The 15,963-nt window shown below is 40.0% G+C and overlaps 1 protein-coding gene across 1 annotated transcript in view; it reads right to left on the bottom strand.

The window, feature by feature from the left end:
• The window catches only part of camk4 (calcium/calmodulin-dependent protein kinase IV), a 145,482-nt gene extending 130,642 nt beyond the window's left edge, over positions 1–14,840 (bottom strand). The window contains exon 1 of the mRNA XM_060844433.1: positions 14,611–14,840. Coding sequence (XP_060700416.1) covers positions 14,611–14,726 — 116 coding nt within the window. The 5' untranslated portion in view covers positions 14,727–14,840. The remainder of the gene's footprint in view (positions 1–14,610) is intronic.
• Positions 14,841–15,963: the final 1,123 nt, after the last annotated feature.

The following is a 15,963-nucleotide window of genomic DNA, read 5'->3' as shown; positions in this document are numbered from 1 at the left end:
TAGATAATGGGCAAATGTAGGGGTATGGGTGGGTTGCGCTTCGGCGGGTTGGTGTGGACTTGTTGGGCCGAAGGGCCTGTTTCCACACAGTAAGTAATCTAATCTAATAATAGGGTAGGGGATTTTAACTTTCCAAACACAGACTGGGACTGCCATAATGTTAAGGATTTGGATGGAGGGGAATTTGTTAAGTGTGTACAAAAAAATGTTCTGATTCAATATGTGGATGTACCTATGAGAGAAGGTGCAAAACTTGACCTACTCTTGGGAAATAAGGCAGAGCAAGTGATTGAGGTGTCAGTGGGGGAGCATTTTGGGGTCAGCGACCATAATTCTAAAAGTTTTAAGATAATGATAGAAAAGAATAGATCTAAAAGCTGAAGTTCTAAAATGGAGGAAGGCTAATTTTAGTGGTATTAGACGAGAACATTCAAAAGCTGATTGGGTGCAGATGTTCGCAGGTAAAGGGAGCCTGACGTCGGTGGTAGGCAAGTTGTTGGAGGAAATCCTGAGGGACAGGATGTACATGTATTGGAAAGGCAAGGATTAGAAAAAGGGAAGCCTTTAGAAATGAGATAACAAGAGTCCAGATATAGTATATACCTGTTAGGGTAAAAGGAAAGGCTGGTAGGTAGAGGGAATGCTGGATGACTAAAGGAATTGTGGATTAAGGAAGCATATGTCAGGTATAGACAAGATAGATCGAATGGATTCTTAGAAGAGTATAAAGGCAGTAGGAGTATACTTAAGAGGGAAATCAGGAGGGCAAAAATGGGACATGAGATAGCTTTGGCAAATAGAGTTAAGGAAAATCCAGAGTTTTTAGAAATACATTAAGGACAAAACGGTAACTAGGGAGAGAACAGGGCCCCTTGAGATCAGCAAGGCGGCCTTTGTATGGAGCCACAGGAGATGGGGGAGATACTAAATTAGTATTTTAAGAAGAACAAAGAAAATTTACAGCCCAGGAAAAGGCCCTTCAGCCCTCCAAGCATGAGCCAATCCAAATCCACTGTCATCAGTGTTTATTGTGGAAAAGGACATGGAAGATACAGAATGTAGGGGAATAGATGGTGACTTTGTGAAAAATGTCCTTATTACCAGCAATGACCTGATCAGGTGCACACCAGAACTCTCTGGAAAACTAGGGAAGTGATTGCTAGGCCTCTTGCTGAGATATTGTAGCATCAATAGTCACAGGTGAGGAGCTTAGCTAATGTGGTGCCACTGTTTAAGAAGGGTGGTAAGGACAAGCCAGGGAACTACAGACCAGTGAGCCTGACGCCTGTGGTGGGCAAGTTGTTGGAGGGAATCCTGAGGGACAGGATGTACATGTATTGGAAAGGCAAGGATTGATTAGGGATAGTCAACATGGCTTTGTGCGTGGGAAATCATGTCACACAAACTTGATTGTTACTTCTTCAAAAAACTCAAAGAGGATTGATGAGGGCAGAGCGATAGGCATGATCTATAAGGACTTCTGTAAGGCGTTTGATAAGGTTCGCCATGGGAGACTGGTTTGCAAGGTTAGATCTCACGAAGTAGAGAGAACTAGCTATTTGGATTCAGAACAGGTTCAAATGTAGAAGACAGAGAGTGGTAGTGAAGGGTTGTTTTTCAGACTGGAGGCCTGTTACCAGTGAAATGCCACAAGGATTGGTGCTGGGTCCACTACTAAGTGGCATAGTTATTAAGTTTGTAGATGATACCAAAATTGGATCTGTAGTGGACAGTGAAGAAGGTTACCTCAGATTACAACAGGATCATGATCAAGTGGGCCAATGGGCTGAGAAGTGGCAAATGGAGCTTAATTTAGATAAATGTGAGGTGCTGCATTTTGGGAAAGCAAATCTTAGCAGGACTTATACAGTTAGTAGTAAGGTCCTAGGGAGCGTTGCTGAACAAAGAGACCTTGGTGTGTTGGTTCATAGCTCCTTCACAGTACAGGTGCAGATAGATAAGATAGTGAAGAAGGCATTTGGTATGCTTTCCTTTATTGGTCAGAGTACTGAGCTAAGAGGTCATGTTGCAGCTGTACAGGACATTGGTTAGCCACTGCTGGAATATTGTGTGCAATTCTGGTTTCCTTATCAGAAAGATGTTCTGAAACTTCAAAGGGTTCAGAAAAGATTTATAAGGATGTTGTCAGGATTGGAGGATTTGAGCTATAGAGAGAGGTTGAACAGGCTAGGGCTGTTTTTCCTGGATCATCGAGGACTGAGGGGTGACCTTTTTGAGGTTTATAAAATCATGAGGAGCATGGATAGGATAAATAGACAAAGTCTCTTCCCCGGAGAGGGGGAGTCCAGAACTAGAGGGCATAGGTTTAGGTTGAGAGGGAAAAGACAGAAGAGAAAACTATGGAGCAACTTTTTCATGCAGAGGGTGGTACGTATATGGAATGAGCTGCCAGAGGAAGTGGTGGAGGCTAGTACAATTGTAACATTTAAAAGGCATTTGGATGGGTATATGAACAGGAAGGGTTTGCAGGGATATGGGGCGGGTCCTGGCAGGTCGAACTAAATTGTGTTGGGATATCTGGTTGGCATGGACAAGTTGGACTGAAGGTCTGTTTCTGTGCTGTACATCTCTACGACTCTAAATGATTGAACATGTTTTATTTTATATTAAATCAACAAAAATACAAAACTGATAAACTCATACACAATGTAACATGAAAATATCTTGAAACACAAACACATATCTTTACACGCGCACACCAGGTGAAGTGGGTAAGAAATTTCTCTCTACATAAGTTCACTTTGGGGGGTGAAAAACCTTTTGTTCAATAACAGTTCTTGAAAGCAATAAAGTGTTGAATGTTAAGATGGCTGTTTATTCTGGCACACACAGACCAGGTCACTAAACATATCAGTCGCCTCTGGGGTCTTGGCAGATGCAGCTTGATCAGGAAGCAAAGTATCAAGAAATCTTCGTGATGCACTTCACAAGACAATGAGATTCACAAGGGACTTTTGAAACAACAAAGAGGCAAGTTGGGTAATCTTTCCTCAACAGGAGTTTTTTTGCCCCCATTTGAGAACCAAGTAATCTCCAAACAAAATACTGCATCATCACACAAGCCAAAACAGCCAACCAGCTGATTTCTATGAAGCGAATACATGCAATTGGCTTCTGTGGAATCTGTGAAATTCATTCCCCACAGTGTGGCCATTGAGTAGATTTCAAGGAGAGATAGACAGATTTTTAATTAGTAACAGGTTAAGTGGTTATGGGGAGCAGGTAAGAAAATGGAGTTGAGGTCAAAATGAGATCAGCTACAGTCCTATTGAAAGATGGAACAGGCTTGCAGACTAAATTGCCTGCTCTTGTTCCTAGTTCTTATGCTCTTGTATTAGCAGAAGTCATGTGATTTCCCAGAAATGTGTTTTTGAAGTCATAGAGTCCTACAGCACGGACACAGGCTCTATGGCCTAAACTGGTCCTTGCCAACCAAAATGCCCACCTACACTAACCCCATTTCCCTGCACTTAGCCCATATCCTTCTAAACCTTTCCTATCCATGTACTTATCCAAATGCCTTTTAAACATTGTTAATGCACCTGCCTCAACAACTCCCATTGGCAGTCAATTCCATGTGCGTACCACCCTCTATGCAAAAAGACTGTTGCTCAGATTCTCTTTTATTCTTTTCCCTCTAACCTTAAACTAATGCCCTCTAGTCCTCGATTCTTCAATCCTAGAGAAAAAGACGAGTGAATTCACCCTATCCATGTCTCTCATGATCTTATACACTTCTATAAGATAGCCCGTCAGATTCCTATGCTCTAAAGAAAAAGGTCCTAGCTTGTCCAACCTCTCCCTATAACTCGGACTGTTGAGTCCTGGCAACATAATTGAAAATTTCTACTGCACTCTTTCCAATTTAATAACATCCTTCCTATAATAAGGCAACCAAAATGGAACACAATACTCCAAGTGCAGCCTCACCAAAGTCCTGTACAACTATAACATAACTTCCAAACTTCTATACTTAGTGCCCTGACTGATGAAGGCCAGTTTGCCAAAAGCCTTTTTTACTGCCTTGTCTACCTGTGACTCTACTTTCAAAGGACCGTGCACCTGAACTCTAAGGTCTCTCTGTTCCACTACACTCCTTAAGGCCCTACTATTCACCATGTAACTCCTACTTTGATTTGACTTTCCAAAATGCAAGACCTCACACTTATCTATATTAAACTCCATTTGCCACTTCTCAGCCTACTCGCCTCCTGCGATTTCTGACAACTTTCCTCACTGTCCAGAATACTGCCTATTTTGTAGTGTCATCTGCAAACTTGCTAATTATGCTTTATACATTCCCATCCTAATCATTGATATAAACAGCAAAAGTCTTTTTTTTAAAGTTCCTTTTATTGAATAGAACTTTAAAAAAAAGAATTTTATTGTTCAAATTGTTCAAACTCTAGTCATCAAACAAAAACCTTAATATGAGGCCTTCAACAGATATTCATTGCAAATTTGTCAATTCATAACTTACAACTGATTACCGAGAAACAACTGTCTAGATTGCGTACTGCTGTCACTTAAACCAGATGTAAGGAGCTAGCAAGACCTCAAAGATGGTAGTATCTGGATTACTCCCATATTAAAAACTGGTGAACATAAAAAGTAATTAGCCAGAAGAGATGAATGAATGGCTGGGAAGTCGGTACACAAATGAGAGATTCAGATTGCTGGAACACTAGAGCTGCTTTCATGTGGCTATATGATGCTCTGGTCTTAAGAGAGAACTCAAAAAAAAGGGCAGGACTGTGTACTAATTATTCCTGGATACAGCATGCTCAGGAAAGTTAGAGAATGGAAGAAAGGAGGTGGGCTAACAAAACTGATTCAAAAGAAAATATAGTGATGAAAAGCTAGGTGTTCTGGAGGAGTCAATGGAAGAATCAATGAGGTTAAAACTAAGAAATAAAAGAGATAGTACACTACTGGAGTATTCTATTAGCCACCATCTAGTAGAAAATATACAAAGCGACAAATTTGTAAGGAAATCTTGGGAGATATGCATGATGTATAGGTAGTTATAATGGGTAATAAATTATCCTAATATTGACTGGGATAGTAATAGTATAAAGGGTAGAGAGGGGGAAGAGTTTATGAATTGCCTCAGGAGAAATTTCAAGATCAGTATGCTTCTCACCAAAGAGGGAGAAAGCGCTGATGGATCTGATTATGAGAAAAGATGTTGTCAAGTGGATCAAATGTCAAAAGAGCAGAACATAAAGGACTGTGATCATATGAAGATGGACAAGGAGAAATCCAAAGGGGGAATTAATTAAATGTGGGTGAGTTCAGTAGGGAGAATGAATTTGGTTCAGGTAAGTTGGAATCAAAGATTAACAAGCAAAACTTTAAATGAACAATGGACTGTGTTCAAGTTTGAATGTTTAGGTACACTTCCCACCAAAGGAAGAGGTAGGACGTACAAATCCAGAGCTTCCTGAACGATGATAGAGGTAGCAATAAAAATGAGAGAAAGCATCAGTATCGTATATGGTAAATGACAGCAGGCTAACATAATTGAAAATCAGGCTGATTATAGAAAGTTCAGAAGGCAAGTGAATATTAAAAAAAAAGAAAAACAGAGCATGAGAAGAGACTAGCAATGAGCATAAAAAGGAATCCTTCCATAGATACATAAATAATAAAAAGTTGGTAAAAGGAAAAATGGGGACAATTCTGCAACAAAAAGGGAATTTGTGCATGGAGACAGTGGCACAGATGAGATAATAATACTTTGTATCTATCAAGGAAGAAGGTGTTGTCCAAGTTTTAGTGAAAAATGTGTAAGTTGAGACCCTGGATAGGCTAAAGGTAGGTGAAGAGGAGGTCTTAGGCTGGCTGTTCTACATTTTGTAAGTCACGAGGACCGGAGATAATACATCCAAAAAACTGAGTAAAATAAGCGTGAAAATTGAGAAGGTACTGACCATAACCTTCCACTCCTTCTCAGAAACAGAGATGGTGTCAGAAGCCTCAAGGATTACAAACGTATAACAAAGAGTGTAAGGACAAGCCCAATAACACAGGCCTGTCAATTTAACTTCGGAAGTGAAAAGACTTTGAGGAACGATTTGGACAAAATTAAGTTACTTCGCAAAATGAGGATTAATTAGGGAAAGCCAACACAAACCTGTTATGGGCAAGTTGTACTTAACTAATTCCCTTCAGTTTTTTTTTCATGAGATACATGGACTCCAGCAGTTTAAGAGGACAGCTCATCACCACCTTCTCAAGGGCAACTAGGAACAAACAATAAATAGTGGCCCAGCCAGTGTTATCCATATCTCACAAATGAATTTTGAAGAGTTAACAAAGTAGTGAGAAGATGATCATGTAGTTGACAGGGTCTTCCAAAAGGTATTTCATAATGTGACATAGAACAGACTTAGCAGCAAACTGAAGCCCATGGAATAATTGGGTGGGGCACATGTGAGAGTGAAAGTGTAGGAACTGAGTCAAACACAATTAAGGGCCAGTGAACCACAGTGACAAAGGAATGCTTAGTTGAGGGAAAAGGAAAACATACCAGAAGACAAAATTTCCATCCCACCAGCCTCCACATGCAAAGAATCATGCTCCACCATTTTCACCACCTCCAGCAAGATGTCACAATGAACACATCTTCCCCTACCATCCAATATCAGCATTCTGTAGGGACTGTTCCTTGATGGTACCTTGGGCCATTCATAAATCATTTTAAAAAATGTGTTCCCTTCCCAGAGCACATTCCATGCAATCACAGAAAATCCAATAGCTGCCCGTCCCTTTATCTCCTTCCTATTTCTCATCCAAGGCCTCAAATACTGCCATGAGCTGAATCATTGATTTATTTGTACCCATTTCAATTTAGTATACTGTATTTTCTATTCTAATATCATCTCTTAAACATTAAGAGGACCAAATGCAAACTGGGTGCTCACTTGTGAACCACCTCCACTCAGAACATAAGCATGAGTCTTTTCCTCACATTCCATGTGTCTTTTGACATTTAATCCATTCCAACTCCTATCCTATCTCAAACATACCCTGTTGTTCTTTCCCACACCAGCTTGGAACCCAACACATTTCTACCTCCCTTCAGTTCTTAAGAAGGATCACATTTGACTCAGAACTTCTCCTTCCACAGATGCTGCCAGATTTGGTGAGTTTTTACAGGGCTTTATTTTTCTGCAGATTTCCAGCATCTGCAATATTTTGCTTGTGTTTTATGCCATTTTTTTTCCAAATTTTGTGAAAAGATCAATTCCCTCACAAACATCAACGGCAAATGTTTTCACATGCTGATCTGGATCAGAGATGATTCATCTACATAAGAACTTCCAAGAAATAGCCATGTTAACATTAAGCAGGTTTCTCCCCGTCTCTAATGGTACACTATTCCTTTCAGTGTTGTACATGTTCCACCCACCTTCAATGATAAGCATTAAATTCAAGCATCAATAAGTGAAACAGAGCATATGTACGCTTGCACAATAGTTGTTTTGGTAACCAACTGAAAATTTTCTACCACTTTAGATGAGTTATGAGAGGCAGAACACAAGCATTTAAAAGCATACTACTATTGAAAATTAAAATGGCTAAGAACATTGCACAGTAGGATGATAATTGCACTACTTGTCATGTAATGCAGCATTGACAGAAATCATTGCCCAAATGGATCATGTTTCAACTATCTTGCCAATATCTCTTTATGTAAGCCTTTACTCTCTCACACGGATGAGAGTTTCTGTCAACTATTTATTATTCCATTTTGATTGCAATTTAGTCCAGCTATATTAAAGTAATATTATACTGGTGAAGAAAAAATAATTCTTCAGTTGTTGAAGTGGCAAATGAGCCTGGTTTACTCTATTCACCATTGTGGAAATGGAGATTGGTTGTCAAGATAATAAGGATGATTTGGAAGGGTCTGTTTCCATGCAGCACATCTCTATGACTCTCCTGTGGTTATATCCATCTCAAACAAATATGCTGCTTTAGATACAGTAGGGGTGATGGTCTCTCAAGGGAATATAGCACTGACAGCCAGGTTTCTGGCACCTGGTCTGGCTCTACTGTTATGGGGGGAAATGCAGGGATTGTGTATGCAGGAGGTGTATTTGGAAGCGAATCCTATCAGAATACATGAATACGTTGAAGCGACAGTTAGAGGCAATGAGGAATTTCCAGGATCGAGCAATTCCTGGATGGCAATTGTAGGAAGATAGAAAAGCCGCAAATAAAGTCAGATAGATGCGTTACCATTAAGAAAGGTAGGAGAGGTAGGCAAGAAATGCAGGAGGTCTTAGGCAGTGTTGCTGAACAAAGAAACCTTGGAGTGCAGGGTCATAGTTCCTTGAAACAGGAGTCGCAGGTAGATAGGACAGTGAAGAAAGTGTTTGGTATGGTTTCCTTTATTGGTCAGAGTATTGAGTACAGGAGTTGGGAGGTCATGTTGTAGCTGTACAGGACATTGGTTAGGCCACTGTTGGAATACTGCATGCAATTCCGGTCTCCTTCCTATCGGAAAGATGTTGTGAAACTTGAAAGGGTTCAGAAAAGATTTACAGGAATGTTGCCAGGGTTGGAGGATTTGAGCTATAGGGAGAGGCTGAACAGGCTAGGGCGGTTCTCCCTGGAGCGTTGAAGGCTATGGGGTGACCTTATAGAGGTTTACAAAATTATGAGGGGCATGAATAGGGTAAATAGGCAAAGTCTTTTCCCTGGGGTGGGAAGTCCAGAACTAGAGAGCATTTGTTTAGGGTGAGAGGGGAAAGATATAAAAGAGACCTAAGGGGCAACTTTTTCACACAGAGGGTGGTACGTGTATGGAATGAGCTGCCAGAGGAAGTGGTGGAGGCTGGTACAATTGCAACACTTAAGAGACATTTGGATGGGTATATGAATATGAAGTTTGGAAGTATATGGGCCGGGTACTGGCAAGTGGGACTAGATTGGGTTGGGATATCTGGTCGGCATGGATGGGTTGGACCGAAGGGTCTGTTTCCATGATGTACATCTCCATGATTCTATGACTCTCCCGTGGTTATATCCATCTCAAACAAGTATGCTGCTTTGGATACAGTGGGGGGTGATGGTCTCTCAAGGGAATATATCACTGACAGCCAGGTTTCTGGCACCTGGTCTGGCTCTACTGTTATGGAGGGAATGCAAGGTTCCAAGTGATCGATTGTGATTTTGGACTTTCTAGTCAGGGCACAGACAAGTTCTGTAGCTGACAGCGAGACATCAGAATAGTGTGTGGCCTCCCCGGTGTTAGGGTCAAGGATGTCTTGGAAAGAGTGCAGAATATTCTCAAAAGGAACAAGGACCAGCAGAAGGTCATTGTACACATTAGTACATATGGCTTGGAGGAAAAATGGACGTGTTTCAGCAGAGAGAATATAGGAAATTAGGCAGGAGGCTAAAATGTAGGTCCTCAAGAGTAGAAATATCTGGATTACTCCTGGTGCCATGTGCTAGTGAGAGTTGGAGTAGGAGGATAGGGCAGATGAATGCATGGCTGAGGAATTCGTGCATTGGCAGAGATTCATATTTTTGGATCATTGGGATCTATTCTGGGATAGAAGAGACCTGTATAAGAAGGATGGTTGCACTTAAATTGGACCAATATCCTGATGGGCAGATTTGCTAATACAACTCATGAGGCTTTAAACTATTAAGTAGGGAGGGCCCCAAAGAGGTAGTGAGAAAAGCAATACGTCTGAGGCTGATACTGTAGAGGAGCAAGTTAAATAGTTAAAGCAAGCAAAATTGGCTTCAAGATAGTAGACAGGAAAGAGTTGCTTTTTGGACTGGAGGCCTGTGAACAATGGTGTGTCGCAAGGATTCGTGCTGAGTCCACTCCTTTTCATCATTTATATAAATGATTTGGATGTGACTGTAGGAGGTATGGTTAGTGAATTTGCAGATGACACCAAAATTGATGATATATTGAATAGTGAAGGCTATTCCAGAGTTCAAGTAAATCTTGATCAGATGGGCCAATAGGCTGAGAAGTGGCAGATGTAGTTTAATTTAGATAAATGATAGGTGTCACATTTTGGTCAGGCAAATCAGGGCAGGACTTATACAGTTAAAGGTAGGGCCCGGGGGAGTGTTGCCAAACAAAGAAACCTAGGGTTGCAGATTAATAGTTCCTTGAAAATGGAGTCGCAGATAAACAGGATGGTGAAGAGGGTGCTTGTCTTCATTGGTCAGTGCATTGAATATATGAGTTGGGATGTCATGTTACAGCTATACAGAACATTGGTGAGGCCACTTTTAGAACACTGTATTCAATTCTAGTCTTGCTGCTATAGGAATGATATTGTTAAGCATGAAGGGTTGAGAAAAGACTTAAGCATGTTGCTGGGATTGGAGGGTTTGAGCTATAGGAAGAGGCTGATAAGGCTGGGGCTTTACTCTCTACAGCATCGAACATTGAGGAATGACCTTATAGAAGTTTATAAAATCATGAGGGTCATATCTAAGGTCTTGCCCTCAGGGTAGAGGAGTGCAAACCTAGAGGGCATAGGTTTAAGGCAAGAGGGGAAAGATTTAAAAGGAATGGAAGGAACAATTTTTTTTCACTCAGAAGGTGGTGTGTGTATGCAATGAGCTACTAGAGGAGGTGGTGGAGGATGGTACAATACAATATTTAAAAGACATCTGGATTGGCACGTGAATAGGAAGGGTTTAGAGGGATTATGGGCCAAGTGGTGGCAAATGAAATTAGATCATTTTAGGATATTTGGTCAGCATGACTGAGTTGGACCGAAGGGTCTGTTTCCATGCTGTATAACTCTATGACACTATAAGAGGACTACCTAGTACAGGACAAGATAGTGGTGTAGTGGTAATGTCATTAGACTAACGATCCAGAGATCCACATTCTGGGGGCTTGGGTTCAAACCCTAACAAGGTAGAGGATGAGATTGAAAAATAGCTAAATAAATTGTGTTGAAATATAGTTTCTGAAATTATGACCATGAAATGACACTGTAAAATACCTGGTTTGCTGATTATTAGGGAAGGAAATTTGCTCTCCTTACCTGCTTTATATCCATTGTAATGAGACCAATCCTTAATTGCCCTTTAAAATGGCCTAGCTAGCCGATTACTTCAAGGACAATCAAGATTGGACAACTCAAAATCTTTTTTTTAAAAATAGAATGAAGTGGTAAGATTAAAATTAAGTGACAAGTTAGATGACTGATGGGTTGAAAGAATATGTGCTGTTTTGCTCTAAATATATCATTATAAAAAAACATATACATCTAAGATAGGAGTGTAACTTCACTGACTTCCCAGCAATTGTCACATTAGATGAGAATGCTGTCAGTGCATTAGTATTATCTTGTTGTAGATGGCATCATCACATGCTTCTTTAAAAAGAAACTGCTCAGCCCAGGGCTTAAGCACCCTATGTAGCCTTGTAACAAGGTTAATGGCCCATATACTTTTAGCAGAGAAAAAAATTATTTTGTAGAGTTGAATGCCTTTAAGAACTATGTTTCTCTCGGAGTCTATTTCTGATCAAGCACCTAGCTTCCATAAGTGGTCAAGAGACCAAGCTGTTTAGGAGTTAAACAATAGAATAGCAAAGCATAATCAAGAATCTAATTATAGGGGTGGGTAGATTATGACTGTGACTCCAGTCTCAAGATTTTTACTTTTCAGAACAATTTAACTGTAGACCATGGGACATCTCCTTCGCACAGGATTCATTTTGAATTTAATGTCCTAGCTCAAAGAGTTTAGCCACTTCTTGACTGAAGGATTTTTAACAAAGAGTTTGACTTCTGGGGTGGTTATGCTGAGAACTGAAAGAGACAGAGTTTTACGTGTAAGACTCCACAGTTACTAGAATATTAGAATTAGGAGAGTTTTGATCTGAAGTATCTAGACTTAAGGTGATGGCATTACACATGTTGAACTGGCAGTCTACAAGAATGGGACTTTTGGAAGAAATTTGAAGGGACAACTTTGACGGAAGAAAGTAGAAGGTCCTAGCAATCTCAACCAATATACAAATCTTTAGAGCAGATTCAGACCAAGTAGTTAATCTTCCAAATTTTGTTAAGTATCTGACTTAGGTTTTAGAAGGTATATAAAAAAGGGTGTAGAAGGCAATTTAAGAAGTTTAGTTTAGAACATAAATAATTATATTCTAGATATTTTTAATATTATTGATCATTTAAGATATAGTGTATTTAGGATACTTGCATTCTTTGACTTTTGGTTAGTTAATGCCTTTTGACATAAGCATCATACTTTTATTCTTTTAATAAATATCTGAATTTTCAGATTCTAAAATAATATACACAGATGCATTGGCGGTTCCAACAATGCCAAATTATGTATATGAAAATTAATCCTAAAAAAAACTATAAGGATAATGTTGCAGAGGAATTATGGGGGTAGTGTCAACAATTTAAGGGTTAATATCTAAAAAATGAGCTATAGAAATATAACAATTGCATATTTTAATGGAAGGCTTGTTTAAAGCCAGTTACTGACCAAATTAAATTCTGTATCTTAAACACCAGCCTGAATAATTATTAAATTTTCTTCACCAACTGAAAATAATTAAGTTGTAGAGAAAAATTGAGGATTTTTCTATGATATTATGTTGGCTGAATTACTTTACCTATGATTAACAGTTATAACTCAATTTAATACACATACTATGCAATGGCAGTCTTCCAGGAACTAGAAAAATGTGTGTGGGTAGCATTAGTGTAGGCACTGTGGTTATAGTGTCAAGCTTGAACGTAAAGCTCTTCAAAGTTAACGAGATGCATTTTTACATCCTGAGACAAAATCGCTGAATGTGACTGGCTGACAAGAGCTTGCATGGAAATACATTTTTACAGTTTCTGCTAATTGACTCATGTGCAACAGCCTACAGTAAGTGATGTCAGAGGACAGCTGAACTGAACCTTTGCCCTTGAATGTCACATAATTCTACACAAATACTAAGGATTTTATATATGCTGGAACATCTAATCCTACACATTTAGCAGAAACCCAGATATGCAATTCTGGAACAAATTAACAACCAATGTCAGTAGATAGCTGGAACAATGCTAGCTGAAACAAATGCAATTTTGTAGAATTTTAATTTTACTTTTGTTTTGTTGTACTTTATTTTTATCTACAGATTTATTTGCCATAGATTTGCCATCAGGCAAGTTCTTCAACTGTAGTCACCTTCCAGGAACCCCAATCCTACTGTATCGATAGCCTTTGCTGGGATTGGATATCTGGTTGAAAGGTAACAACAATTATGATATCTTATTCTTAGCAGGGAATTCATGAACAGAGGTCTAAAGACACAAGCACAGTACTCTCTCTTTAGCAACAGAATGCTCTCCTAATCTTCTCCCTCAAATATCTTTCCCTCACTCCCGCTTGAATTTGCTGTAGTTGTGTATTTCAATACAGTGAATACTCTTGTTAATACTGTAATTTCTCCTCACATTAGAACTGTAGCAGTGATGCGCATATTCAATATCCACATTTGCATTTTCTATCAAAAATGCTTGATAATGGTCGAAAGGTTGGAAACCCCGCCAATTATTACTTTCGGTATCCCCCAAGACAGTCGGAACATGTCAAAAGTGGCATATCTTCACATGTGGAACGCCAATCCTGCATGAACCTGTACTGTAATTTTACCACTTGAACCGTTTCTCGTGATCAAAAATAAGCATCCAAGGATCTTGTCCCAAATTATTGGAATAAAGTTTCAGGAACCAAAAAACCAAAACGCAGAAAATGAACAAACTGTTCTTCCATCTGACCACCGTTTAAATAAGTTTGAATGCCTACTTTAATATCCTCTAATAAACATGAGGCATGGATAACTACCAATATGCTTCTTTAAAAAAAAAGTTAGAAACCACTATTCTGATTTGAAGTTAATTTTGCTTCAATATGAATTCTTAAGTTTGCGAAAGTTTTAATTAGGAAAACAATGTTATTGCAACAAGAGAATAACAGGGGAAAAAAAAGTCCTTCATGTGCGTTTCGCGTCTTTATACAATACTAAACTTCAATAAGCCTCCTGGGTTTCTTCTAAAAAAAACCTGATCGCATGTATGAAATAGAACAACGATAACCCACAGTTCATGACATCTTACAAAACAGTTATATCGCTGAGAAATATACATTGCATGGAATGGAAGCAACTCCGATATGGTCTTAAGATGACGAATGACCAATGAAGTAATAATTTAGTTATTCAAATTGTCGAGGCCTTAAGAGCTCCATTGGCAAACATTTTCATTTCAAAATCATTCCAAATATTAGTCTGCAATACTTCAGAATAACCCACGACTGTTTATTCATTTTGGCTTTCAAAGCTGCAGATACAGAATCCATCTGGTAGTAGGATAACCGATGCCAGAATATATCACCCTTAGAATCGTTTTGATTTTAATTCTAATATAAATCAGAAGGTTGATCATTTTCAAGCTCAGCTAATGTTATCTTGTACTAACACTGTCAACAAAAACAAACTGGGTTTGCAAGTGTCATTTTGAGCGAATAATCATACTGAAATGGGTTGATGGAAAGTGGAATTGGCTGCAGACATACCGTCCCAGTTCGGCTTCGATCTCATAGTAGTCTTCTAGGGCGCTTTCTTTGTTAGAGCCGTCGATCCAGTAATCACATTTCGATGCCGATCTGGCAACTTGCAACATCGTGGCCATCTGCCAGAACACGCTGACCAGTGAAGCGGAGGAGCAGGCAGCGCGATGGCCGCAGCAACCTGCACTCCCTCTGTACACGGAGGGAAGCTCTTTTCCTGTTCAAGACTATGATTACGAAAAGTAACGCGAGTTGGACAAAATTAAAAATAAAACAAGCGATAAGAAAAAGATCCCCAAACTTGTTGAAGCTGCAGCTCCGAGTGTGTGCGATTTCAACGGGTTACTGAAGCACACAGCCACCTGCCTGTGGAATAACCGCCGTACCGTAGTACATGGAGAAAACTCGCCGCTGTCAAATGTTACCGTGCAGTTTGTGTATCTGTCTCTGATAGATAAGGGATACTCTTAAAAAGGGTCCCTGGACCTGAAATTTTAACTCTGCTTTCCGCCACAGATGCTGCTAGACCTGCTGAGTTTTTCCAGTAATTTCAGATTTCCGATATCTGCAGTTCTTTAGGGGTTTTTTTTAGGGTACGTGGGCGGTTCACTCACCCTGACTCTCGCACGTGTGAGCCCGGTGGAGCGGAATAGGGTCGTATTTTAAATAATGAAATCGGGCCGTCCCGCGCTGCACTGTGCCAGGGTGCGCGAGGGCAACAGGCGCTGCGAAAACATCGAGAATGTTCGAGCGGTAACCGGCCGCTCAGCACGGGGCGGGTGTGGGGATGTGACAGGCGCCTCCAACTGTTCCTCCGGCCTGTGCAGTCTCAAATCCCTGACCTCCAAGTAGGCTTCGTTTTGTAAATTGAATAGGTGCTGTATTCAGTTGTCACCTCATCATCCATGTGGTGGCTCTTGTGCCTACAGCGGTGGTGTCCCTACTCTGAACCAGTGCAGTCCCAGGTTCTACCTGCTTTTCGGGGTATGTAATAACATCTCAGAACAGGTTCATTAGAAAACAAATCAATCCATGTAATATACCTGCAAAGTACTACCTCATCATTTCATGGGAAAACTTTTTATGATAGGTACGTGGCATATCACCTGAATTGTGGTTCGTAGCAGGAAGCGAAGGGGATTTTGGTAACTTTGCTTAATCACAGAAATGTTGAATCATGAGATATTATGGTAGAAGAGGTCTTTGCCCCATCATGCCTTGATTGGTTCTTTTAAAAAAAGAGTCAATTTCCCCTGCAATTCCAGCCACAGTATTGCAAATGTCTCCTCTTCAAATACTTATCCAATTCCATTTTTAAAGACGGTGTTCAATCTGCCCTGCCACCCTTTCGAGTGACGG

The sequence above is a fragment of the Hemiscyllium ocellatum genome, chromosome 2 (assembly GCF_020745735.1).
Source record: "Hemiscyllium ocellatum isolate sHemOce1 chromosome 2, sHemOce1.pat.X.cur, whole genome shotgun sequence".
In the NCBI taxonomy this organism is placed as follows: Eukaryota; Metazoa; Chordata; class Chondrichthyes; order Orectolobiformes; family Hemiscylliidae; genus Hemiscyllium; species Hemiscyllium ocellatum.
The sequence above is the reverse complement of the archived record's forward strand: the minus strand, read 5'-3'. Positions and strand labels throughout refer to the sequence as shown.